The following is a 26,580-nucleotide window of genomic DNA, read 5'->3' as shown; positions in this document are numbered from 1 at the left end:
GTTTTAGGGGATTGAGAAACATGAAAAGTGAAAAATGTGTGACCTTCTGTTTGCTTTCTTCATAAAAATGACCTCAGCCTGCTGGCACTGGAAAGCTCAAACTACCGTCACTGTTGTGAATATCATTACTAAAATAAAAAGCTAATAGAGACAAGACACATGCCACTATGTGTGTGACCTGTGACCTCAGCATGTGGTCAGTCGGAAAGTTCCTGTCATAAAGCATTTTTACATTGATCTTTTGAGACCACGTTTCTTTGGCCCTCAGGCCAAATGTTCTCCTTGTTGTAGCGCTGGGCCATGGGTCGCATGCCTGTGGTCCGTTAAATGTAGAGGAAAAAGAACGATTGAATTCGTCACTTACTGACATGAGGGTCAATGTTTCTAATATTTCTAGCGCATTTAATCCGCATACATACTTATACATACTGTCCGCAGGAACAGTTCTGGGAGATTATGAGGAAATAATTATATTACCACCTAAAACCAAATGATGAGTTGGCGTGTTTATTGCGACGGTATTTAGTTAAAAGAGAGCGAGCCCGGGAGCAGAAGAAGCAACCGAATGATGCACATGCGCACGGCAGCAGCACCATCAGGACCCCTGCGCTATCAGATCCTTGCTGTGATGTTGTCCCGACAGTCTTCGGCAAACAGCACGATACAGGGCACATCTTCGGTCAGAATGGGTCTACGAAGAAGCCGTCCTGACGAGCGCAATTGGAATAAAGTGTAAAGCAATCCTTGGAAAACCAAAGAGCGTTATAAACTTCACTGCATCATAAAAACACATTTGGAGAAACAGGAGGCAGACAACTCCCGTGAAACTGACAGCACCACCGGCGTGACCTCTTCAAGTACTAAACTCGGGGGAAACGAATCATTTAACCCCGCTCAACCTGGTGATTTCAAATGGACGTTTTTACTTAGAGCGGGGCACGCCGAAACGCTGTCTTTAACCCTCTCGGAGCGGCTTCTTTCTGTACGAGCGCGGACACTTCCTCTACAATGAATTATCTAGCCCTCAAAGACGTGAGAGATCTGAAGGGTGAAACAACCCTTGACGAAAAGCTCTTTTTACTGGCTTGTGAGAAAGGCAAGTGAGAAAATTTTTTGTCAGGTATACTGTGATAGAGCGAACCACTTAGCATTTGGTAACAGCACAATTCACGATCATAAGGTAGTTATTGTTATCACTTAACGTTGCATGTTTATCTAACATGATTATGATAATGGGCAATAACGACCCATACGTGCCAATATGCATGCCCCAAGTCTAGCTGCTCCCGTCTGCGCTGTGGGATTTAGCTGAGAAAGTAGTAACCTACATCAGCACTCAATCTATCAATACAGTTTCTGCAAGCTCTTCTGACATTTCTTTACTTCCAAAACGACACATTTGGCCTTGGCTGCCTGCAGCTTGTTTAACAAGGAAAAAATATAAAAGGTAGGGGTTACTCTCCAACAGCAGGTGGATGAATTAGGAGCCAGACTATTGCACAATTCATTTACGTTTTAGTGGTGCTTTATTTCAGGTAAGCAAAATACAGTATCAGTGGGTTTGCATCAGTTTATATTAATAAAATGTGGGTTCTAGTTAAATCAACAATGGTTGTGAGGGCGGAAGCCATTAGTTCTGCCATGTAAACGTACAGTTAACTAGCTTTGTGTTGTGTCTTTTAGCATAAGGAAATGTTTTGTTCAACTCTCCTTGCTCAGGGCAAGAGAGCTCTTCTAAGGCTGGCTGCTACTCATGGTGATATAATCACTTAAGTCTGAGTATAATAATAACTGTAAATATAATCACTGTCTCCATGGAAAGGCGACTGCTATATGGTGAGCAGGCTGCTGGAGCAGAGGCACAGCATTGGGTTGAATATTGACTGCGTGGACGTGCTGGGCCGCAGCGCCATCGCCCTCTCCATCGAGAACGAGAACCTGGATGTGCTTCGGCTGCTGCTGGAGCATGGCTGTGAGGTGACTGCATGCGTGCAAGCACACACACACACGCACACGTGTGCACACACAGATACACGTACCTGTACACACAGGCATGTGTGCACGCACACATGCATTCACACACGCGAATACATGCACCTGCACACATGCATACCATGCACGCACCCACACTTTCACCTACACATATAACCATGCACACACACACGCACACACACACGCACACACACACACACACACACACACACACACATACACACACACCTGTACACACGCATGCATGCACACATGCACATGCACACACACGCAGACACGTCAGTGGAGAACTGAGCCTGCAAATACACTTAAAGTAACACAGTACCTCACTAACCACAGCCCACACAAAGTGAACTGAAGGGTTGCACTTAGGAACAGCCCAGCCCAGATTAATGTTTAATGCAGTCATTCTCTATCTCTCTTAATAATCTTACCCTGAATCAGTAAGATCCTCTTCCTGATTAATGGCTTATGCTGAACAGAGTAATGGCGTGGTACCAGTAATGATCTCGTATTCATCCTAGATCTGCTCGCTTAGAATTTTGTCTCTTCTACCAAGCCGAAATGCATGTCCAGACTTGGAGGGGTTTTGCAGAGAGAAATTTACATTTTGGACCTATCGCAGGAGACATAATTCTATGCGAGTGGAATGATGGAGCATGTTAAAAGGCTGCCTGAGCACCACTGTTATCAGCTCCTCTGAAAACACCGGCTCTCACTGTTTCTGTGTCCAGACCACAGATGCGCTCCTGGTTGCGATCGACTCGGGGGTGGTGGGCGCCGTCGACATACTCCTCAACCATCGTCCCCGGAGGTCCTCCAAGCTCTCCATTGCGGTCAGCCTCCTCACAGCTCCCCTTCAAAGGCACTTAGTGTTGCTCTGCAAGCAGGCAAAGCCGACCTTGCTCGTGACGAGTAAAATAACATCCCGCTGGTCAACATTAGCTCATTAAAGTTATGAATGCATTTTCTTTTTGCCAAAGCTCCTTCCTTACCTCCTCATCTGAGGGAATCACATTTTCATTTGCCACTAAAAGTGTGGCAGTAGTGTAGCATAGTGATGAGGAGCAGGGCTCACAACCAGAAAGTTGCAGGTTCAATTCCCCGCTAGGACACTGCTGCTATACCTTTGGTATTTAAGCCACAACTGCCTCAGTAAATATCCAGCTCCATAAACAGATAACATTATAATCTAAGTTGCTAAATGACAATAACGTAATGTAATGAAAGTTGAAAGTTAAATTAATTTTAACACAGCAGGCCCAGCGCTTAGAACAGCCCCTCAAGTGTAAGTGTGCACGTGAGTGCTGGTGAAACGGGCCGTTGCGGGATGTGTCTGGAAGTGTCCCACGTTCCCCTCTGTGACTCTCCAGTAGCAGCCAGGACTTGGAGCGAGACATCTGGTCTGAATTTGACTCCTCTGGAAAGAAGCATGGCTTTTATCAGATCCTCTGACATCTGGCCCCACGTCTGTTTATTTTTTCAGTAGAGCTCTACGTTAGTAATTGGATCAAACAATGGAGACTTTCAGAGCAGAAGTCTAAACTGTTGACAAAAGCATTTCGGTCAGAGAGAGGCAGAGGTGCCCTGCTTTGTAGCATTGAAAGGAGGGGGTGGGGTAAAGTTGTAATATGCTGGAACAGGAATGAAAACAGTGAATTTTTTGGCAGGGGATTATATGGTACGCTTGGGGTGGTATGTTTCCCTCAGAAACTCATGCGGCGCATTCAGAACCCGGAGTACTCCACCACGATGGACATCACCCCGGTCATCCGAGCCGCCCACCGCAACAACTATGAGATCCTGGCCATGCTGCTGAAGCAGGACATCTCACTGCCGCGGCCGCACGCAGCCGGCTGTGACTGTGAGCAGTGCCACACCAAGAACAAGAACGACAGCCTGCGCCACTCCAGGCACGTGACCTCCGACCCCAGGGGGTGCACACGTCCACAGAGACACCCCTGTATCGTGTGTGTGTGGGTGGGTGTGTCTGTGTCTGTGTGTGTGAGTGTGTGTGGTGTTTGCATGCATTGGTTTGTGTGTGTGTGCATGTACAATTACTGATCTCTGCTAGGGTTACTTGCTCAGAAAAGTGGAATGCTAGGAAATGCCTTGAATCACTGGCTGTTAAGTCCTGCAGTTACTGTAAAGGACCAGCGTTTTGACTCAGGGCCTATAAATCATCAGTGAAAAATGGTTCAGCCTCACAGCTGTTATAACATTTTATGAGGCTGCATGCTGTATGGGTTTCCCTTGAATTTTGCTCGGTTGACTGAGTGGAATGGATAAAAAATGTAAAGCATTTGGGCATAATGCTTCTCAAAAATATACAGTTTTTATGTATTTCAACACATTCTGCATATTGATAACATTTGTGTGTTGTTTCTGCATTTAATTTGTCACTTTTACAAATTTAAAGGTGTGTATTTGGTATTACTTACGTAAATAATGGGCTAAATTTATAAAATCTTACAAGTCATGCACAGTGCTGCTAACCTTCCTGTTGTAGATATCAGCAGAAATGTGGTGATTTCTATTTTAAGACCTCTCTTTTATGACATTCATATTCTGTACAAATGCAGAAGGCTTTTATGGAACATTTCAGTGAGCCAACACAAAGAAGAATGTCTGATGGTATCCTCGGGGTACGTGCTCATGCACTTGCTGGGATCTGAACGCAATACCTCAGTCAGACAAGAGCCCTTTCCCCTCCAAACTGCAGTCGCATTGAACACCATCCCATTAGACTCTCAAACAGGCTTGGAGTCATCTTTCAATAGCAGTGTCCGTGGCAACTTGTTATTGCTGCACCTAATGTTCCCTCTGTTGACTCTGTTTCTGTCTCTCCCTCCCTCTCTCTTTCCTTACACTTACTCCTCCCTCACTCTTTCTCTCCTTCTCTATTTCTCTATTGCTCTGTCCCCGTCTCTCTGTCTCTCCTGCACTCTCTTAGTTTCTGTCTCTGTCACCTTGAGTATCTCTCCTTCTCACTTGCTCCCAGTCTGGCTCTCTCACTGTCTCTTGCTCTCTCTCAGGTTTCGCCTGGATATCTACCGCTGCCTGTCGAGCCCCTCCCTGATCATGCTGACGGAGGAGGACCCCATTCTGAGAGCGTTTGAGCTGAGCGCTGACCTGAAGGAGCTCAGCCTGGTGGAGGTGGAGTTTAGGTAGGGGCTGTGGGGTAGGGTGGAGCTCCTCAGCCTGGTGGAGGTGGAGGTTAGGTAGGGGCTGTGGGGGTAGGGCAGGGCCTTTAAAGGACTGACAAAATGGGAAGACCATTGGATGATCCTGATTTCTGAAAGAAATATACCTCACATTTTGACATTTGTGACAACAAACATTCTAATATCAAAGCTCCCAACAGTTTTCAAACAATCTCTACGCAGTTAGCCGAATCTAGACAAACTGGTCCCATCCACGACTATAAAAATCCCACGTACAACTTCCTTTCAGCGTTATTTGTTCACGGCGTCCTTCTTCCACCCCACCTCCCCCTTTCTTTTCCTTGCTTGTGTTGTTTATGCAATAACCTTGGACTGTGGCCAGGTGCGATCCTTCATCAGATTACAAGCCAAATAAAAGTACCACTATAACCACATCAGACACAACCTTCACGCCTTGATTGTAGAGAAATATCTACTGAACGAGCAGATATTACACACCTGAATTCCTCCCTCCTTCATGTAGGAGGTCCCAGTTTGTGGGGGGAGGTTCTGGTGCGCCTACCTGGGATCACTGTGGATGCTCTGATTTAGACCACGCCCATTCAAGAATGTTCATAATGAGCCATATAAATCTGCCAAAATAAATCTGAACACTTACAACACTAGCAGAGACAGAATTTTCAATGTGGAACTCACTGAGCTGAAAATCTGTTAAATTATAAAATCTGTGGCACCACTTTGGAGAACAGGGTCTAACGTGCAAAATGCTGACTGTTTTGTTTATGTGGGGGGCGGGGCAGGAATGAGTATGAGGAGCTGGCCCAGCAGTGCAAGACCTTCGCCAAAGACCTGCTGGCCCAGGCGCGAAACTCCCGGGAGTTGGCCACCATCCTGAACCACAGGTCCGGCGAGACCCAGGGGGACAAGGAGGAGGGTGCGCCCGAGGAGAGCGCCAGCCTCAGCAACCTCAAACTGGCCATCCAGTACAACCAGAAAGAGGTGCCACGCCCACTGCCCTGTGACCCCGCCTCCATGACCATCGCTCTGAGAAGTGGCTGATGCTCATGGGGGTGTAATATGTGATTTGTTTAACCTAAAGAAAAAATACCATAGGTTAAAATCTAAAATCTCAAATATGAGATGAATATTATAAATGTATGTAAAAACACAGGCACAAATTTTATAGAGCCTGTGAGTCATTTCCACCCTATGGAAAGTATATATCATTGCATGATTATATTGCGGTGCATATTGCGAAATAATATTTATTTAATTCCTATAAATGTGTTTAAGATTGGGAGAAAAATCTTTGGGTGTTCTAAGCTTAATAATAATGCAATGAAAAGACTTGCTTACAGCTATGGATGAAGTGGATTTCACTCAGCACTTCTAGATTGTTCCAGCACAGAGCTGGTACACAATGTCATACACTGTGCACGTGTTTCACAGGACCTGGGGTTTGATCGTGGAAATTCCACAGCGTTCTGCCAAAACCAGGATGGGAAGTTGTACTTCCTGGCTGCATCAGCCCAGACAGCAAGGAGAAATCCTCCACTGAGAATTTCCAGTTTTTATTAGCTTAGTGGTAAAAGATGGGGATTATTTATGGCAGAATACTCTCAGTTCTCTCTGTTTAGGCAGTATATCACGTTGTCATTAATGTGCAATTCTTATTTCACTGCCAGAACATATGGTGGTCGTGTCATAAATCTGTCACGGTGAATGTCCAGTGTCTAATGTTTTGTGATTAAAGACAGTCTTGATCAGAATGATTTGTAGATTACATGGCCCTGAAGTTTTAGTGTAATTGCAATTAACTACAGCCAGTGAGATGCAGCTGCAGCATTTGATTGAGATGCCACTTGGTACTTGTCCTGAGTCCAGGTCATCTGGAGTGACTGGTGGCATATGATGAAAGTAATCTGGCCTTTGGCTTTGTCTGTGTCTCTCCCTCTTTATCTCTGCTTGTCTCTCTCTTTCTCTGTTTCTCCTTCCTGATTCTCTCCTTCTGTTTATTTCTCTCTCTCTGCCTTCTTCCCCCTCCCCTTGCCCCCTTGTCCCCTTGTCCCCGACCCCCCCAGTTCGTGGCCCAGTCCAGCTGCCAGCAGTTCCTCAACACGCTGTGGTTCGGGGAGGCGTCCGGGTACCGCCGCAGACACCCGTGCCTGAAGCTGCTGACGCTGCTGGGCGTGGCCGCACTCTGGCCGCTCCTGTCCGCCTGCTACCTGCTGGCCCCCTGCTCCCGGCTGGGCCGGATCATCCGCGCCCCCTTCGTCAAGTTCGTCGTCCACGCCGCCTCCTACTTCACCTTCCTGCTGCTGCTCAACCTCTGCTCGCTGGTCTACAACAGCGATGAGAGGCGCTGCGCTGGCCCCGCCCTGGAGACCATCGACTACCTGCTCATCCTGTGGATCTGCGGTGAGACGGACCCACACTCTGGTGCAAGGCATGCTGGGTAGCATCTCCACACTGCTGCTGGTCGCACAGTGGAGACGCTTCAGTGCTGCCTGTGGGCTTTAAAAGCAAGGCATTTCCGCATTGCTGTAGGCTCCACAATCAAGGCGGCCCAGCTCCGCCAGGAAACTGTAACTCAGATTACTCAGGAGAACTTACGCTCCCCTGGAACAGCTATGAGGTTTTTAGGGTTTACTTCATCCTTGATTAAGAAATCCTTTCATCTTTTTTGCCCTTGATGCTTGATTGCCTTGTGCTGGAAGGCACAGAGGGTGGTCCTTTGAGATAATAAAACCCAGTATGAGTGTTTGGTTGGACGCATCAAGCGTTTCTAAATCGGCCAATGACTTGATGAATGCTTGGAACGCCTGAAAGAATGTTACCTGGGGTTCATTTCCAAATATTTTTGACATTTTAGTTAAATAACTTAAATAAAATAGCTCCAGGTTCCCTTTAAGTATTAATCATAGCCTTAGGTTCTCTTATAGACTGTACGTATACTTCTATACTGTTTTTGGTGTGTGAAGTAACATGTTATCATATGTATAGGACGTCATTAGAGACTTTTATACAGATAATCAGTCTGATCAAAGATGAATGAGGTCCTTTTCCCCATATTCTTGGCCCAACACTGTGAGAAGCAGAAAGAAATGGAACATGCTTCTTTGCCTTCCCAGAAGGCTTTGCTCCCATTAAACAAAGCCGTGAGCAGAGCAGGAAGCAGCGTCCATTACTGCTGTTGTTCCCATTGTTCTGTTTCTCTTTTCATTTCAGTCCATCTCTGATGCTGGACAACCTCCATAATGGGGAAGTCAGACAGGCTTAGCTTTCTCAGTTTCACACCAAGGTAGCAGGAACAAGAAACACAAACAACCTGGGATCCCATAGAATAGATAATATTGGTATATGTAAATGAATCTATTTTTGAGTCACATTGCAAAATCACATATATTGAAACATACAGTATATATAGATGTTTCCACTTAGATTCCTGGTACTGTATATTTGAGTTTTTTTTTGACTTGCATACCTTTTCTGTACAAATTTGATTTGCTCTTGCCACTGGATGTCAAACTCAGGCAGGATATAAGATGAGACAGCTATAATATGCAGTTCCCAACTAGGCTATGGTTTTCATAATGATTAATGAATATGCCATATGAATTTTAGTAATAGTGAACTGCCAGCGGCATCAGGAAGGAGATTTAGGCTTGTGTGCATAATCACGGCGCAGGAGTATAATCTATATTCTCCTGGTACACACAGCATAAATCAGATCAGATGCACACCTGCATTATTGGTGAGATTGAATGTCTTGGCCAAGTCAAGGAGTAATCACTCAGTTATATCTCTGCCCATCTGCAAGATCTAAGGCATGAACCTCGAAGGCACACGGGGAGAAAGTGGAGTCTCACAGAGGGAGACTCTGTCAAGGCGCTTTGCTGGGATTCTACCTGAGGTTTTACTGGCAGCGCTGATCTGGGATCAGGTTTTGATAAAAAAAAAAAAAAAAACTCCTGGAGAGAGGAAACAAGAAAAAAAGAATGTGGCTGCTGGAGACCTATGTAATTGTTAGTGATGGTGATGCTGTGTCAGGAAGTTAGGAAGTCAGACTCTGTTCTTCATATTGAAACTTCCTGTGCCTGCACTGTTTAGGATAATAGTTCCGGGGGGGGCTCATGCATATTCATTTATAATAAAACCGTTACTTTATTTGTCCTGATTCCAATCACTATGGATACATGCACAACTGTCATAACAGCCAATCAGTATACAGTTGTACTCCAGGCTGTAAATACTTTTTTGGAGGAGCGGCTCTTTAACAGACGTAAGAAGGAATGCAGAGTGAAGGATCTTGCTGTTGATGAATGATCTCTGACGGCCTCTCCTCAGGGATGGTCTGGGCAGACATGAAGAGGCTGTGGCACGAGGGGCCGGACAAATTCATGTCGCAGTCGCGCAACCAGCTGAGCTTCATGATGACCTCCCTCTACCTGTCCACCTTCGCCCTCAAACTGGTGGCACACAGCAAGGTGACCATGCACACCGTGGGCCACGTGAGCCCAAGGCCTGACCAGGAGATCTCCATCCTATCTCAGGAGATATCCATCCTATCTCACAATACCGGCATTACACCACTAAACCATTGCAAAGTAGGACAGCGCATTACATTAACAGTAAAAGGGTAGCGCTGTAGCATATAGCATTAAGGCGCAGGGCTCGTAACCAAAAGGTTGCTGGTTCAGTTCCCTGAACTGGGGAACTGCTGCTGTACTTGGGCAAGATACATAACCAGAATTGTTTCAGTAAAATATCCAGCTTTATGAATGGAAAATGTGAAAATTGTAGCCTATGAAAGTGGCACTGGACAAGAGCGTCTGTTAAATGACAATAATCCAATATAATGTGAAAACTGTACAGTGTATGAATATACTCCCAGCTTTTTGCTGTTGTGGCAATGTTTTTTTTTTTTCCAAAACACAAAGCATACTTATGCTGTTCCTTGAAAAAATGAGAAATCTGTTAATAACAGATTAATGTACTTTCTGAACATATTCAGCCTAACTGCAACAGATTGTTATGACAAATGACAAAAATGACTGACAAATTAAAGCAAATGTTACATATTTCCATTCATTGCACTACATTTCTCATTCATTTCAACAACAGCCAAGCTTACAATGATTTGTAAGAAACCATTTAAAATTAAGATTCAGTATGTTACTCATATGGATGCATGGTTATGGATAAAATGCATTGTGGTTAGAATGTGGTTAGAATCTGCTTCTGAATCTGCTGAATCTGCTTGGCATTCTTGCTGTTATGTTACAGTGTTAATGAATGTACTCCATTACTGAATATAGTGTGATTTTACTCATTAACAAAGCTAACACACTGTCCTCACGTTGTGTATAAAGATGAGATGACTATGTGAAATTAGTTCACCCTACATCTCGGTTTTAGTTTAAAAGTGTGGAAGACATGGATCAGAGGAAGAACTGGGATGCGTTCCACCCCCTTCTTGTGGCTGAGGGTCTGTTCGCGTTCGCCAATGTGCTCAGTTACCTGCGCCTCTTCTTCATGTACACCACCAGCTCCACCCTGGGACCACTACAGGTACCCTGCTTACATCACCACCTCCACCCTGGGACCACTACAGGTACCCTGCTTAGTGGTTACATCACCAGCTCTGTCCCATGAAAATTACAGGTACCCTGCTTACATCACAAGCTTCATATTGAGGCACTTACTGGCCCCTCCAGCACTAGAAGCCAAAACCTGCCAGATTCCAGTTCAGATTGCTGAACCAACACAGATTCCCACACTTCAATGTAATCAAAGCCCAGCTATTGCAGCAAGCCGAATGCTGTCTGCCTCTATTTTTCTGCCTTTATTCACTTCTTCTCCTCTCTCTGCCAATCACCTGTTTTTAATATTCCATTGTTTGTGTAATCACGCAACAGCCAGCATCTCATTCTCTCCCCCTGGACTGTTTTTACTCCAAATTCATTTTTCTAGAATATTCAGGCTAAGGCCCGCCAGCAGCAATCAACAAAATATTTATAAGTTTTCTGGCATTTTCTTTGTTGGGTGGTTATTGACATTTTCCTCTATTTCATAAATTACACCATCTTGACCTTTAATATGTTTTATTGATGGTCTCACGGAAGATTGTCAGAATGCAAACAAATAATAGTATAATTTTACCCATCACATCATGGGTGAAATCATTTTTGTTCCATGGTCAATTTTCTGCTGTCATAAATAAGTGTTTACTTGCTGTATCAGCTTACATCACATGACTATTCACATGAATAGTCTGCACTCTGAGAGTGGTTGCTTTCATAGGCACTTTTCCCCCACAAATCCTGTTTTTTTTACACATCACTGCACTTAACTAGAACAACACTGTCTGCACTGACTACCAGTAAGTGTGCAGTACACACATACATACTCATACACACAAGCACGCAGAGGCACACACGCACACACATTTCCACAGACTCACGCTGAGTCTTGTGAAAGCCCAGTGGTGGAAATTGAGGAGAGATAAATAGTTATGGGGATATTCCATTCCCCCTGTGGGCTGTGCTTTACCCCCCACTGGAAAGGGCTTCCTCCCCCTGCTCTGTCAGAACATATGAGCTGTCCCAGCTCTTGCCCCTCCCCCAACCCCACCCCCTCTCCTACCAGATGAAAATCACAGGGAGGGGCTATGAGCCCGGGGGCTTCACCCGCCTCCATGACTACAGGGCAGGTATTGGGACCTGTGATTTGGGCACAAACATCAGCCCTGACAGGAGATGGGATGTACCATCTTTCCATGCTTGAGTGAATCATTGCTATGAGCTGTTGACCCCCTACATTCCTGTAATATCTGCATGTACACACCAAGCATGGGGGGGTACTCAGGAAAGGCATGAATGCCTCACGAATAAATCGCTTAGTCACTCTAGGCAGACACATGGTTTGAATTCACCTTCACAGTGAAATGGGTAGTTTTTTTTTTTTTTTTTTTTACATCAGATACATTTCCCTAAGCTTTACGGTGCTGAGCTGCTGAAAAATGGGGTGCCACTGCTTATATGTTCTCTAGCAATACTTAGCAAGTATGAAATGAACCCATGGGGGATAATACTTAGGAGGCAACACTTAATAAGTATTAAATGAAACCAAGAGTATGCCTGGTTTAATAAACCAAGAACACATCAAGTCTTTGTCCCTGACAAGGCCCATTTATACATTCTAAATGTAAAATACATGTACAAATACAACTACATAACATTGTACATGTTAGGGCTACCCTTTTGTTTATTTTTATTTAATTAACTTCAGTATTAACACACATTTATTTAATCAGATTTAAGTTTAATGTGCTCTGCATCACATTGCAGTTTTGATGCTCAAACAGTGATACCATGTCTGGGTTAACAGATATCAATGGGCCAAATGCTCCAGGAGTTTGGGAGGTTTCTGAGCCTCTTCCTGCTGGTGCTGGTCTCCTTCACAATTGGGCTGACCCAGCTGTATGGCAGGAACCAGGGCACCCCCACGGGGGGCGTGGAGGAGGATTGTGAGGACCCCTCCTGCAACAATGATGCCTTCAACTCGTAAGTCTGGGCTTCACCACACCCTCAGCAACATCCTGTGTGAACCAGGCAGTCAGTTACTTTAACACTCAGCCATGAAATCAACTTAGGTCAGCATTTGACTGGTTGTCAGTTGATAGAAAAATGAATAAAAGTCCAGGGCTGTGTTCTTTCTCACCATTATTCATAAAGACAAAGCTAAGAGCCTTGGCTACCACAGACCACAGAACAAATAGCTTTGTAAATTGCAGTACTGAATTACTACAGTATATAGCTAGCATGGCAGTGGATGCCTTCTCATTTATCATGTAAAGAAACTGCATTAAAGCATAATGGACAGGCATGGATATTAACTGAAGGAGAATTATTAGTGCACAAGCAATAAGACAGTTGCAATGGAAAATGTATTATTTATCAGGACCCTCTTGCTATCTTCATTTACATGCATTTGAAGAGAGATAAATAAATACACAAAATAATTCATTGATATTGCTCCTTTCCCTGCCTGGATGGGTGACTGAATGCAGATGGCTTTGCAGATAGTCATGAGGTAGTGCAGATGAGGTAAAAAGAGCTGGTTTGATTATTTGGATAGTTATCTTTGGGGTCCACTCAATATTTGAATATCAAAGGACTCCACTCATTAAATGATACCTCGAGCCCTGACCCCCGCTGCCGGCCCCACCGCAGGTTCCTGGGCACGTGCTACGCCCTCTTCTGGTACATCTTCTCCCTGGCCCACGTGGCGCTCTTCGTGACGCGGGTCAGCTATACCGAGGACCTGCGCTCCTTTGTGGGCGCTCTCATCGTGGGCACCTACAACGTGGTGGTGGTGATCGTCCTCACAAAGCTGCTGGTGGCCATGCTGCAAAAGAGCTTCCAGCAGATTGTGGTGAGTGGCCTGTCCCCTCGCTGCGGAGGAAGATGTTTTGCATGACAGAGACGGCACTGCTTTTGCCTGGACCTGTACTGGCAGATAATGCAGAGAAGCTGCACAGAAATAGAGCCGTCACTGAATCTGCGATGCAGTCAGATGCCACCTCCTTTCGAAAGTAACACCTCATGCTGAATCCAAGTCCTGAATTAACTGTAGTTCTACTGACAGCAAAGAAATTGCCTGAAACCTGTCTACCTGTTCTCTCAGCTTCTCTGGTGTCAATCTGCACTGCCTTCTATCTCTATATCTCTCTCTGTCTCTCTCTCCCTCCCTCTCTGTCAGAACCACGAGGACCAGGAGTGGAAGTTCGCCCGGGCCAAGCTGTGGCTGAGCTACTCTGATGACAAGTGCACTCTCCCGCCTCCCTTCAACCTCCTCCCTCCCCCGAAAACGGTCTGGTGCTTCCTGACCAGCCTGGGCAGGTGGATCTGCTCATTCACCTCCACCGGCAGGATCAATAGGGAGACCAGCCTCAGGGTGAGTGCTCCCACTGCGGGCCCAAATCACACGGTTCATCGGCTGTAACGGTGGCAGCTAACATTTAACATATGGCTTACTGGAAGGCCAAGATTTAATTTAAGTCCTCTGCAAAAGCAAAGAAAGCGTCTGAAAATGAAACCCGGGGAAAGTGTTTGGTGGGACGCACAAAGCATGCACTGTAAGTAGGTGACCCTTGACCATGCTGGTTGTTAAATTCTTGGTGCCTCAAACCTGAAATTTGCCCTTTCTTTACTTTCATTGCAGCAAAAACCCAGGTGCTCTCTAAAGTGGTAGGATGGATAATTCCATCTGGGCCTACATGCAGGCCCCTGTCTAGCCTGCAGTCTAGTCCATCTTTGACGTTCAAGGGTGTCATTATTTTACAGCCCTTACAATAACAATCATTTTAACAACCCGTGCAGGATTGTAGCTGGTAATACTTACCAGCACAAGCGGCTTATTTGAAACCATATGTTTTCCCCCTGTGGGTGACAATTTGTGGAAGACGTAAACCCCCAATAAAATCAGTTTGTGAATCGCGTACGCGTGCGCGGTTTCCTACGAGCTGATACTGTGCATTGCTCCTGATGGTTTGAAGGAAGTTCATTCTCCTCCGTGTGCACCATTCTGTTCAGGAGAGCAGGACGAGGAAGCAACAGCGAGATGAGAGCTACCAGAAGACTATGTGCTGCCTGGTGCACCGCTACCTGACCTCCAGCCGGCGGCGGTCGCACAGCACGGAGCAGGCCACCGTGGAGAGCCTGGGGGACCTGCGGCAGGACCTCTCAAAGTTCCGCAACGAGATGAGGGACCTCATGGGCTTTGGCACCTCCAAGCATGCCACGTTTAAGCCCAGAAGCTAACTCCTCTCCCCCTCATCCAAACAAATTTTTTTTCTTCCTGGAACAAAAATTAGCCATTTATAGTGTGCTTCCAACTTACTTATCCATTCCACTAGAAGTAGTAGCCCTTGAAATAGTAGTGTCCTTCACTGAATTTTTGAAATGAACCTCGCAGTACCAGGTGGCACCACTAGAGGCACCAGAGGGCAGAAAGGCCAGGGGTGGAGGACTTGTAGACGCTCAGGTCTCGTTTTTGCTAAAAGTTGTGTCAACGGTTGTGTCAATTCGTCAACAATTTATAAAAAGACCAACCAAAATAAATGGCTGAAGATTTTTCTTCATTGTCATTGCAAACATGAAAGAACAATTGGGACCGTTTTCTAAAAATGTGTCAGTTAACATTTTTAAAAAAAAAAATTAGCACTTTTTTGTGTGCCTAACTGCCATTGAAATTAATTTGACCTATCCCTGAAAAAAACAGTAACAGTGAGGGTGCAACAAGGGAACAGCTCCGTCCACATCTTTTATATAGCTGATTTTAATGCTTGGGATGTCCAACCAAAATGTAAATAATACACGCTGTTATATTTTGACATCCATCTCTGGTGCTCTGCGAAAGACGTAAAAAGCCAGAGTTAGTGTATTTCAGCTTGGTTGTCTCCATCTTGCTGCAAAGAAGCATTTCGTCATCAGGTATTGCAATGATAATTCCACAGAGCACACCATGCAGGGCCAGATGTAATCAAATGCTGCCCTCCTGTCAACCTTCCACGCGCAAATTTAGAAACACAGCGAACGTGAAGAAGCACAGGTGCATTTCAGTGTGCCACGGAAAGCAAACACACACAGGCCTTTGTGGTGAGCATATGAAAGGGAGATAATGTTTGACTGTATGACACACTTACAGATTCATTTCAGATTTAACCCAATGTTCACCATTTATTCAGCGCTAAATGCTAATGCACTTTGTTTCTGCTGGATGTCACCCAAGTGTATTTACTTTAAGATCCCTAAGATCCTTGATTGTGAATGTATGTGACCCTTGTGTCTTCTTTGTGAACATGACTGCATAATGTCATTAATGGCAAAAGTGTTAGGTACAAAAAGTCACATTTTTAACATTTTTTAAACTGAAAAAACCAGTATGTACATTTGTTTATTATGTTTTCCCATTGAACCAGGGGTATGAATAAGTATGTCACTGCATTTGTGTTCAGAATCAGTTCAAGTACACTTTGTAAAGTAAACATTGCAAATAATTTTATTTTCAGTTATATAAAAATTTAATATAAATAGACATTTACCCTCTGAGACATGTGCCATGTCATTTTTATGGACTGCATGTTTCTAACTTCACTGCAAACATCAAATGTATAACTACAATAAAAATGGATATATAGAGATCTTTTTCATACACAATACAAATAAGACAAGATGGCAAAAAGGATGTAACTAACTACTATACCAAGAGAAAAATAATTTCTTAAGAAAATACTTTAACCGTTCTTTAAATTATTGCACTTGACGTGACCACACAGATTGCTTTTCATGTTTTGACCTCTGAACCACCACCTACAGAGAGTGTAGAGCACTCTTAAAGGACCTGTATTTGCCCATCATTTTATTTATTTATTATTATTATTTTAAAAGATTTATTCTTGAATGCAAAATGTTTCATATGGGTTTATGTATCCTCCTTATCCTATAGAATTTGACCATTATAAGCAACTGATTCTATTATCAGTGATTCTTCTAAGCAGAGTGCACTGTATTTTATACACGTTAAGTCAATAAGGTGAATCACATGATCTGCTCAGCCAAAAGACTTGCACTGCTGACCCCTGTGCTGATTTTTTCCTCAAATATGGCCCTGTCCTTGTGTGATGACTGACAGTGTGGGCAGTCAAGAAACCCTCATAAACAAAGTACTCTATGTTAAAATATACAATCCAAATTATTATACACGTTGAAGTATGCTGCTTAGATTAGAAAAAAATGAACATATCAGCTGTTATCACTTTCACATGTGCTGTTTCACACATATATTGTACAATGCACAGTCAAATTATATATTTGACTAAATGTGAAACTGAACACATGAATGTGGCATTAATTTAACTATTTAAAATATACTACATATGTAGCTATTTGTTCATTGCTTATATTTTGGATGTCATATTTTACCATATGCTGAATGCTGTGCTGCATTGTGAGGAAGAAAGTGGCCCATGATCAGATTCATCTTTTTACACACATTGCCAGGAGTTAGAGTTAGGGTGTGGTCAGCTGGAGAGTGGGGTCTGGGATCTGTTGTTTGGAGCAGAAAAACATTCTCATACGTTCAGCAGCGCTGTTTCTTCAGAGCAGCCAGGATCCTCTGGTTTTTGGCTTTGAAGGCCATCATGAAGTGGTGAGGGCCGATGATGCCCCGCCCCTCCTCATCTGATTGGCCCATGATGATGTAATTCAAGCCTGGCGAGTCGAGACAAGAAGAGCATGAGTTCAGCAGTGGAAAGGTAAATACATTCATATAGGCTGTAATGTAGCAGTGAGGTTAGGGAACAGGACTTGTGACCACAGAGCTGCGGGTTTAAATCCCAGATAGTGTACTGCTATCCCCTTGAGCGGGATTAGTTGAGTTTACAGCCCGATGTTTATAGGTAATAAACACCGTCTTTCAAACTGAACAAGGGAGCTTACTACACATACAAGTGAAATGATTCAAATGTGCCTGAGATAAGCAGCTCTACAAATTGTATTTATTATAGTCAGAATTTACACTTCTACCTGTATTTACTATCCTCGGGATCCATTTATAGCAACATGCTTAGAATACAGTGACAGCCCAACATAAAACATTGCACATCCAACCCAAACAGTTTTAACTACCACATGACAGCACCGTAACATTAATTATATTCAGTATTGACATCTCACAGCTGACCTTTGACTTAATGTCAAGCTCTGTTTTTGGCAAGCTGTGGATGTAGCGATAGACGGACTAAACATAACAGTGCTCTTGGTCCAGCCTGAGGGGCTAAACTAGTCAAGCACTACTGTTATTCTCAGAGTATTTCATGCACACTCTGCTTCCAGCTGTCAAAACAAATCACTTCTTTTGTGGCTTTCATTCAGTGTTATTCTGGGAAAGAGAGCCTCTGCTGTTTGTGCACAAAGACTTCATTTGCTGCCGTAGACCTGTTATTCACGCACAGAATATTAATATTTATGAAGAATAGTGGGGAGATACGAGCAGCTATGACTGGGACTGTTAATTGTTTTAGTTTTTATTATTTTTGGTATCTGGATGTGTAACCTGATAAGTGATCTCTTCTATGCAGGAAAAGTAATATTAATGAACATATTAATGGAATGTTTTTAATATTTAAAACCAATGTTGGTTGATAAGGAACTGGCCGAAAAGCTATGGGAAAAAACAAAAGGGTGGCCTACCAGTGAAGACACCTCAAATTAGGAAATGGCCACCCACTCCCCATATTCAAAATCTCTCAGCAGACCCACGTCTCTTAATAAAGAGGAACTTAACCACTCCCCATATTGAAAATCTCCCAGCAGACCCACCTCTCCTGATAAAGGGGCACTTTTTGCAGAGGATGACGATCTTGGCGCTCATATTTTTGCCCGCCTGCTGGATGGCAAGCGTCCCCTCCTTGTACACGTTGATGATGGAGACGGTGACGTATGCACTGCCTCCTCGTGCCACCGCCGTGATGACTGTGCCCGTTATCACTGGAAACACAGGGAACACGGATGGTGATGTCACAGCGGTCACAGGGTCAAGGGTCAACATCAGTCTTCTTATGCACTTTTACAAGGCACTTTTTGTGGAAACAGAAAATACACAGAAATAGTATTGTTTGGACGGTCCCACTCTAGCATTTATAAATGTCCTTTTTATGGCCCACTGAATCAGCCACTGACGTGCTTGGCACATCCACCTAAACAGTTCCCTGGAGTTCACTTTCAGCTATTCATTTGCCTCTAATTGCGTAAAATAATCTCAAGCTGCAGATATTCAAGTTAAATGATCACTCAGAACGATAGGTTTTGTGAAAACAACCCTTGGCACCACTTCACACAAGAAAGAACTGCATCAATTCTTTATAAATAGCTTTATAAGCAACTCTCTTAATTTGCCAAGTGAGATTTTCCATTGGGGACTTCCTTTACATTGCAAGAGAGAACATCCCATGTGATTCCATGGAAGGCTTTTCCTCCACAAATCCAAGGGTTCTCTCTGGCAATTAGTATGTATGAGGTGCATGTGATAAACAACCTCTGGAGCTTAACACGTAACGCCATGAATAAACCAGCCATCATACAGCACTTTTATCTACATCTTAGACCTGCTTCATTACACCTGGGTGGTTATGTAACATTCCAAAATATATCCCCATTCCCCAGGATTCTTATGGGACACACAGATGGAGACCAGAAGGCCACAGACAGGTTGGCGCAGGACCCACCAGGGGCAAGCCCTTGATCGGAGTGCAGAGAACCACTTTGGGGCACTGTGCAAGCCAAACAGCAGTCTATAACACTGAGAGCACCCAGACTCATGTTCCACGCCTGATGGATAAGCGTAAATTTCTTACCGAAATTGCTTGAGCAGTAGTGGCTCTCAAGGGTGCCCACACGCTTGCATTTCTTCTGGCAAAGAGCTGCCGAGTAATTCAACACTGGAACAGAAAGAGTACATGTAAGTGTGGCTTTTTACAGTGCTCCCAAACATTTTTACCTGGTTCCTGCACATTTTGGGATTGTGTTGCTGTTGTACCCTTGAACAGTGTACTGCAACCGAATGCAACTCACTTTAGTAAACCTGAATTACTTGAGTATAGCTGCATACTGCTGCTGTTTATCACACAACTACACCTGCATTACTTTAGTAACAATCAAGCTGCATAAACAAATAATGTGTCAAATGTAAGCCAGGCAAGGAGGGCTGGACACAGACATCTGATGATTAAACAAAAATAATATTAATGAAGGCAGTGACTGGCAAAACTCAAGAGGTTGTGCAGCTCTAACAGGTTAATTCTACACATGCCTCCTTCTGGAAACTGATCTGCAGAACCAGCATGTGAGAAAAAATGTAAATGTTTGAGTCCTGATGTAAATCTGCTACATCTGTTTATTTCTGCTGTTCCAACACATATAGGTGCAAAGCAGACATCCTAGAAAAATAAAGCCACTGTTCTCATGTTATTCTTCCTGGGGGAGGAAGAGAAAGCATAAATGTAAACCAAAATGAGCGACAGTCAGTACATGATGTCATCACATCAGAGGGCTGCCAAAAGCATGGTCTTAATTCGTTTTTTGATGCAGCACATTCCGTTTGGCTGTATGTGGGAGAAGCAGCTTGAGAAATGCAATGACCCACACTCACTCTCTGACTGACTAGCTGACTCACTCAGCAAGCAGCTCCTGCAGTATCAGTATTTCACCACTAGAGGAAGACTAAAGAGCCCTGATCAGTGGGCCTGAATGAGCTGATTCATGCCCCTTTTTTATTTTCCAGGCCTTTTGTCAACTATTTCCGCTGGACAGGAGCCGGTGGGACAGAGACTGTCCACCATATATTATCTTGTCTGAGTGACAACTTGGCAGACACACTGATAATGCATGCAGATAACTGGCTTGTGGACCAGAAGCTGTCCCCAGTCTGGGCATTTGCATCAGAGATCAGTAATGCAGATCAGCTACACTGTGAAACTCCAAATCCTCAGTCTGGGAACAAACTCAAACTGACGCATCTTTTTAAACATTCCCCCAGTTCCTAAATTTCCCTTCTGTGTGCACTTCAACTGAATGCCACAAACATGCTTTGATCACACCTCAGAGTAGCACATAATTTTTTTTACATGTATGTGCAAGGCATGTGTGACTACGGGCAGCAATGAAAACAGCTATTCAACTCAAACCTAAAAATGAGGGGTTGGAGAATGTGTGCATAGCAATAGCAGAGCAGGAACACCTGGTTTGGAGGCATTAAGGAGCACAAAAACAGGTGGCAAAGATAAACCGAGAAAATCCGTACCACCTACTTGGGGCTATGGTCGTGACCACTGGGGCGGCTGTAGTTGCTGGGGCGCTCGTGGTGCGGAACTTCTTCGGCCTGAACTTGTAGTGCCCGATGAAACCGTCCGCGGTCAGGCTCAGGTCAGAGAGAAACTGGATCAGGAGCTGGTTCCCTTCAGAGAAGACTGGGCTGGGAATAAAAGCAAGAGTGACCTCAGTCAGCACGCTGCGGTACTCAACCTTGTAAAAACATCAAAGATGCATCAGGTCCCATTTACTACGAGAAGTCTCCACAACTCACAAACAGGTTATTAACAGAATCTTTAATAACGTTTCAAGGAAAGGGACATCAGGCAGTACACATCCAAGCTGCCTATATAAGGGCACACTCAGAGTCAGACCAATAAAGGAATGGGTCCTTACAAACAAACAATACTGCTTATAGTTATAGTTTATAGTTTATAAAATTCCGTTCCCAGAAAGCTTCCCCGCAGCTTACCTTACAGTTATCTTTTACTGTGTGTATGTAATTGGAGATTATAATGAAATGTTTTCTGGAAGAAGTCAACAAGCATTTGAGTTTCCCCTGGCAGAGGATGCAGTGAGACGTGCCAAATACAGCTTGAGTAAATGGCCCTTGCAAGAAGGCTTTACAAACCTTTGTCCAAACTCACACCTTACCTGGAAGTTATTTTCTCATGGAACTGGCCTAGGAGGATTTTAACTCTACCATCATTTATACAGGCCTGTAAAGCAGTGTGTACATAACAAATGATACTGCAATGTGGTTTAACTACTGTCTTTGCTGTTTTCCTGTACACAGCCAGTATAGCCCGCATAATCACACAGTATCAAGAAGTAACAACTAAGCCATCGCCTGGCTCTGATGGCACAGCAGGGCATTGCATCTGTCACTCACGCTGGGGGGGTGTCTCCGCAGAACTTCCCGATCCTTTTGTTGTCATCCATTTCCCCCCCGTTGAAAATCACCACGTGGTCATAGCGGCAGTAGTTGTCTCTTTCGACGTCAAACTTCTCAAACCTCACCTCGATGATCTGCAAAGACAGATTGCCAATGGAGCAGAGCATGTTGTATACAAAACAAACAAAAAAAGTGCATTACTGTGAGATTGAAGATAAAAAGCCAAACCCCTGGTAAAATGAACACACAATAGAACTACAGATCCATTAATCTTTTCATAGTGCCATTATCTCAAGGTTACACCTAGTTCAGTCCACTCACTGCTCATCCTCTGATACATGACTATGGACGGTTCATCACTCTAAAACCACTGGCTGTGCAGTATTTGAAGTGAAAAAAGAAACAAACAAGTATTCAGTTTTTTCAGTTGCAGAAAGTAGTATAATACAATGCACCAACTGTCCCCATACTACATGCTTCTAAAAGCAGTTTATTTTGTCAGCATACACCAGACACTGATTTGATCAAAGGTTCATCTTTGTCCAGACCACTGTGGAATAAAATGTTATCCTGTGTGCACCAGCAAAATAAACTGCTCTCAGGCTATGTTTGAACATTTGATTCTTTCAGCAGTGAGTTACCTCAGTTTGTCTTTGTTATCTCTAGTCTCTGGTCTCACCTGGTTTCGAGGTGCTATGATGTGCCAGGAGCAGGAGACCCCAGCAGGATAGTCCTTGTCTGGCCAGTTGGGGGTCTTGAAAGACCCTGAGGGTTTATCCAGACGTCCCCCACAGTACCGATCCCCTATAGGACAAAGGCATTGTCACTGTAAAGTGAACTACCAGTCATTTTCCCAGAAAAAACCCTGGGTGCCCTTTAAGCTGTCTCGTAACAGAGGCCAGAATGCTTCTCAAAACTGTTGGCTGCTAAGCAGGGAAGCTTGGATTGTTTGACATTGAGTATCTTCGTATTCGAATTCAACAGCTAGCTGAAACTGAATTGGACCAGTGAGAGGCCTCGGTCACAGCTGGTCCAGATGAACCCAAACCGTCTATTAGCCATCTAAACACAAGGTACACCCTGGCATTAAAATTCCACATAAAGTGTGAGTGTCACAGAGGAAACATTACACCGCTGAGTTCTGGCGAATCAGAGACAGCTTGGCTCCTTCGTGTTCCTCCGACACTCTGAAAAACAGAGTCCTGCTGTGAAATCTTCCACTGAGGCGACAATCTTGTTCTTACTCATCCACCTCTGTGCTCTGAATGGGAAACAGAGTTTAGCTAAGCCCCAAAACAGCCATACAGATTAAAAAAATCTTTTATACTGCATATCCCTTGTTGAGAGCATTTCACTCTGTTGTTTTATTTGGTTTTATGGAAATTTTTGGTGACAGAAATACGCTTAGCAAAAAAAGACAACACTGGCAGTAAGACCTGAGAATTCAGGGCATGTGGTCAAGGCACGTGTAATATTTCTGTGTACCCGAAAAGGATTAACTAGACTGAGTTCTTAATTTGCAACATACAATAACTGCAACAGCTTTTAAATACCACTGAAATACATGATTACAAGACTTGAAATTGGTATCATTACAAAATCTGAAACGGAAATTTTTCAGGCCCTTTATAGCCAGCCAGTTGGCCCGCACATACTCGAAAACTATGCTGTTGTAGAGAATTGAATATTTTGCATTTTCACTCAATCAGCAACAGACCTAACACCTCATTAGTTAATTAGTGCACCGTATGCCATACTCTTTACATGAAGTGTTGTTTGACATGCAGCGGGTTTAATTTGAGAGCAATAAACATCCTGTCTCTGCCATGATCTAGTACTGGATACCCCTGTCTAGGATGTTAGGAGCTGTGTACATACTGAACCTGTATGCAAAAATATGACACTACTGACACACTCCCAAGTAAAGTGCTCCCAAATCCTGGACTCGATGTAGTACTGTGCATGCTAAGTTTAGTATCAATAGCTCTTATTTCATTACGTTTTATATGGTGTTTATTAAATACTGTAAACAGATGTCCATATTCATTACAGTACTTACGCTCATAAGCAGGCCCATTTAATACCTCTTCTAAGCCCTATAATGATAATCAAAATGAAAAACTAACTACTTTGAATAAAGTAGAATAGTAATCTATTAGTTACATTGATGAGGCGTCAGGAAATGAAATTATGTTGAAGGAAATCTTTTGCAGTGATGTCTCTTTTGGCAAGCTCCAAGGATATAACTCTCAAGAGGTATCTAATTGAAGTCAGTACTCAGTGGAGAGTTCATCAAATCCAATAATACAAACCAACAAACCAAACAATCCAGCATACACAAGGATATGCCAGGATCAGAATCTGGTAACACCGCACTAGTAGACCCTCAGCGGTCTCTGCATTGTGGCAAAATATGCCAAAACCTCAGTCACAAACAGCAGCATGAGTGGAGTGTTGTTTCGTTCACAGAGAGGTGATGGAAAGCTGGCCATGTTGCGCATCCCCCCACCTCGTTCATTTGGCAGAACAGCGGAGAACGTGGCCAGGAAGCCGCTTCCGGCAGTGTTGGCGTCCGACACCATCTGCACCAGCATCTTGTTGGTGTTGGAGACGAGGGCACCAGGCCGGAAGGTCCCACAGAAGCGGCCGAGCCGCTGCCCGTTGGCATGCCCGCTGTACACGTCCACATAGTCGTATTTGCACAGGGGGTCGCTCTCCAGGTCAATGAACTGGAAGGAGAGGGCAACCACCTTACCTTCAGGGACCTGCAGAAAAAAACATGAACACATGAACACATCAGCATTAAAAGACACTACAATGCAATGTTTAAATGAACAAATCTGTCGCAGGTAATGTCTGGGCTCTGTGACAGAATGTCCACTTTTAAAAAATATATAAATGATTCATTTTACACAAAAGAATTTCACTCATAAAAAATGCTACCCTACTGTTTTAACACGTAAAATAATAAATTTGGCTAAAACATATGCCTTAATGGTTTGGTTAGATATGATAATATTTGCAGCACTGACACCTGTACTCAGAAGTGTGTCTTACCTATAACTGGATGTGCTGGCTAAAACACTGTGGTACATGGTGGACACCTTGGCACTTTGTCCTTACCTTTGTCTTTACCACCTTAAGCCGGTCATTTTTCACAGTAATTTGGCGTCTTGTACAATATTTTGGTTTAATTTCAGTGACTGCCCAACTCCCAACTGCTGAACATAACACCATTGTAGTTAATACACAGCGCCATAGCGGTTACGCTGAATGACCACCTGGTCTCTGCAACTGTAAACCACTGTAGAGGCTCCTACACATCGATTCATTCAGAGAGCAATTCACTGGTGTAGAAGCTGTGACTCTTGTTGTAACATTTTGAAATAACCCCATGATATATAAAGCATACCCAGCATGACAATCCTGTATTCAAAACACTTCACTAAAAAAAAAAAAAAAACAATGCCACGTGATTTAATATTGTTAACATTTAATATAGTATTGTTGTCGATACTTTCAGGTTTATTCGTAACAACGACAGTATTAATAAAATAAAACAACAGGCAACAATAATAATTTCCTCGCTTGGAATTAAACTACATTATAACAAAACTTAGCAATTAAAAGAACAGACCCATAATATTTCCAGGACCGCAAATGGTATCGACAATATACCTTCAGGGGGCTGAATATGTACCACGTAGACACACTGAAAATGGAGTTAACAGATCACTGATCACTGCTCTACTGCTGAAAAAGGTTCAACGCAGCAAGCAAGGATATTCAGTCATTTCAAGTGCGAGTGAACGGTCCAGTATACTTCGCGTTGTATTGAACTCTCACAGTATAAACAAACATGCAAACAAATAAAAGGCAAAACAACCCATGTGTTGCTTACCGTAATTTTCCAAACACATTTTGAATTGGGAGGATACACCCCCGGGTATCCTTCGCTACCGATAACGCCGGAGTCCCCGGTTAGGTTTCCACCGCACGGATATACGGGCCTAAAAACAGTACGGACGTTAGCAAATTATGAACTTTTTCCCGTGTCTCCTTAAACTTTATATGTACAGTGAAGTTTCAACATGAAAATGTGTCAATAACTTCGGGCGGCTGAAGGACCACGCCAGCGCACGTTCTGTATGAACGTGTATTTAAATCTTAAATTACGATGGGTTTGTTATCCCCCGATACCCTTAATAGCACCAACTCCACGTCAGAGCGAAAACTCCAGTTGCCAGTGGATAAATGGCTGGGCGAAGGTTTTGATCATCTCTCAGTGCGTTTAAACGAAAAGTTTTATGCACATAAAAATCACAGTACCTCCGCTGATACTGCGCATGGACCCACGTGAACAGCAGCGGACACAAAATACGGCAAATGATACTCCGCATAGTCACCGTCAGATTATCCGTTTTAACGAAATTGCCCTGGCGCGCAACACTATGCACAGTAGTTTGTCGTTTCGCGAAGGGAAAAAAGTAGTCAGAAGTTCCTCAAGGGATTTTCTCTGGGCACGATGTGAACCATGTGAATATAACGTTTGTTCCGAAGAGTAGGAGGGAGCGGCTGTCTACTGCCTCCTCTTCCCCCCAAAAAAATCAAAAAAGAACAGAATGAACGTGAGGAAGGTTGTAATCTTGCTCCTTTT

General features: G+C 43.8%; 2 protein-coding genes across 2 annotated transcripts; one reads left to right on the top strand and one right to left on the bottom strand.

Annotated features, from left to right (window-relative positions):
* Positions 1-167: 167 nt before the first annotated feature.
* Positions 168-15,152, top strand: LOC118796043 (short transient receptor potential channel 1-like). The gene is made up of 14 exons (XM_036554873.1): positions 168-196; positions 990-1,096; positions 1,823-1,977; positions 2,727-2,828; positions 3,703-3,905; positions 5,028-5,159; positions 5,957-6,155; positions 7,238-7,574; positions 9,504-9,643; positions 10,575-10,727; positions 12,546-12,721; positions 13,391-13,592; positions 13,920-14,114; positions 14,753-15,152. The coding sequence occupies exons 1-14, from the start codon at positions 168-170 to the stop codon at positions 14,978-14,980; spliced, it is 2,358 nt and encodes a 785-aa protein (XP_036410766.1). The 3' UTR covers positions 14,981-15,152.
* Positions 15,153-16,494: 1,342 nt separating this feature from the next.
* Positions 16,495-26,580, bottom strand: LOC118795779 (procollagen C-endopeptidase enhancer 2-like). The gene is made up of 9 exons (XM_036554507.1): positions 26,253-26,580; positions 25,825-25,933; positions 24,433-24,688; positions 22,603-22,727; positions 21,921-22,057; positions 21,028-21,191; positions 19,576-19,659; positions 18,542-18,709; positions 16,495-17,431 (listed from the first exon to the last, which is right to left on the bottom strand). Exons 1-9 carry the CDS (start codon positions 26,321-26,323, stop codon positions 17,301-17,303), a joined length of 1,245 nt encoding a protein of 414 aa, XP_036410400.1. The 5' UTR covers positions 26,324-26,580; the 3' UTR covers positions 16,495-17,300.

The sequence above is a fragment of the Megalops cyprinoides genome, chromosome 20 (assembly GCF_013368585.1).
Source record: "Megalops cyprinoides isolate fMegCyp1 chromosome 20, fMegCyp1.pri, whole genome shotgun sequence".
Classification (NCBI taxonomy): Eukaryota; Metazoa; Chordata; class Actinopteri; order Elopiformes; family Megalopidae; genus Megalops; species Megalops cyprinoides.
This window is presented reverse-complemented; position numbering and strand designations above follow the sequence as displayed.

Excerpts from the sequence above, each read along its gene's own strand:
- LOC118795779 (XM_036554507.1), bottom strand. The coding sequence starts at position 26,323 with ATGCGGAGTATCATTTGCCGTATTTTGTGTCCGCTGCTGTTCACGTGG. Across the intron at positions 24,689-25,824 it reads AATGTGTTTGGAAAATTACG|GTCCCTGAAGGTAAGGTGGT; the intron begins GTAAGCAACACA and ends TTTTTTCTGCAG. Across the intron at positions 22,728-24,432 it reads TGTTCTGCCAAATGAACGAG|GGGATCGGTACTGTGGGGGA; the intron begins GTGGGGGGATGC and ends TTTGTCCTATAG.
- LOC118796043 (XM_036554873.1), top strand. The coding sequence starts at position 168 with ATGTGTGTGACCTGTGACCTCAGCATGTG. Across the intron at positions 197-989 it reads ACCTGTGACCTCAGCATGTG|CGCGGACACTTCCTCTACAA; the intron begins GTCAGTCGGAAA and ends TTTCTGTACGAG. Across the intron at positions 10,728-12,545 it reads CCACCCTGGGACCACTACAG|ATATCAATGGGCCAAATGCT; the intron begins GTACCCTGCTTA and ends CTGGGTTAACAG.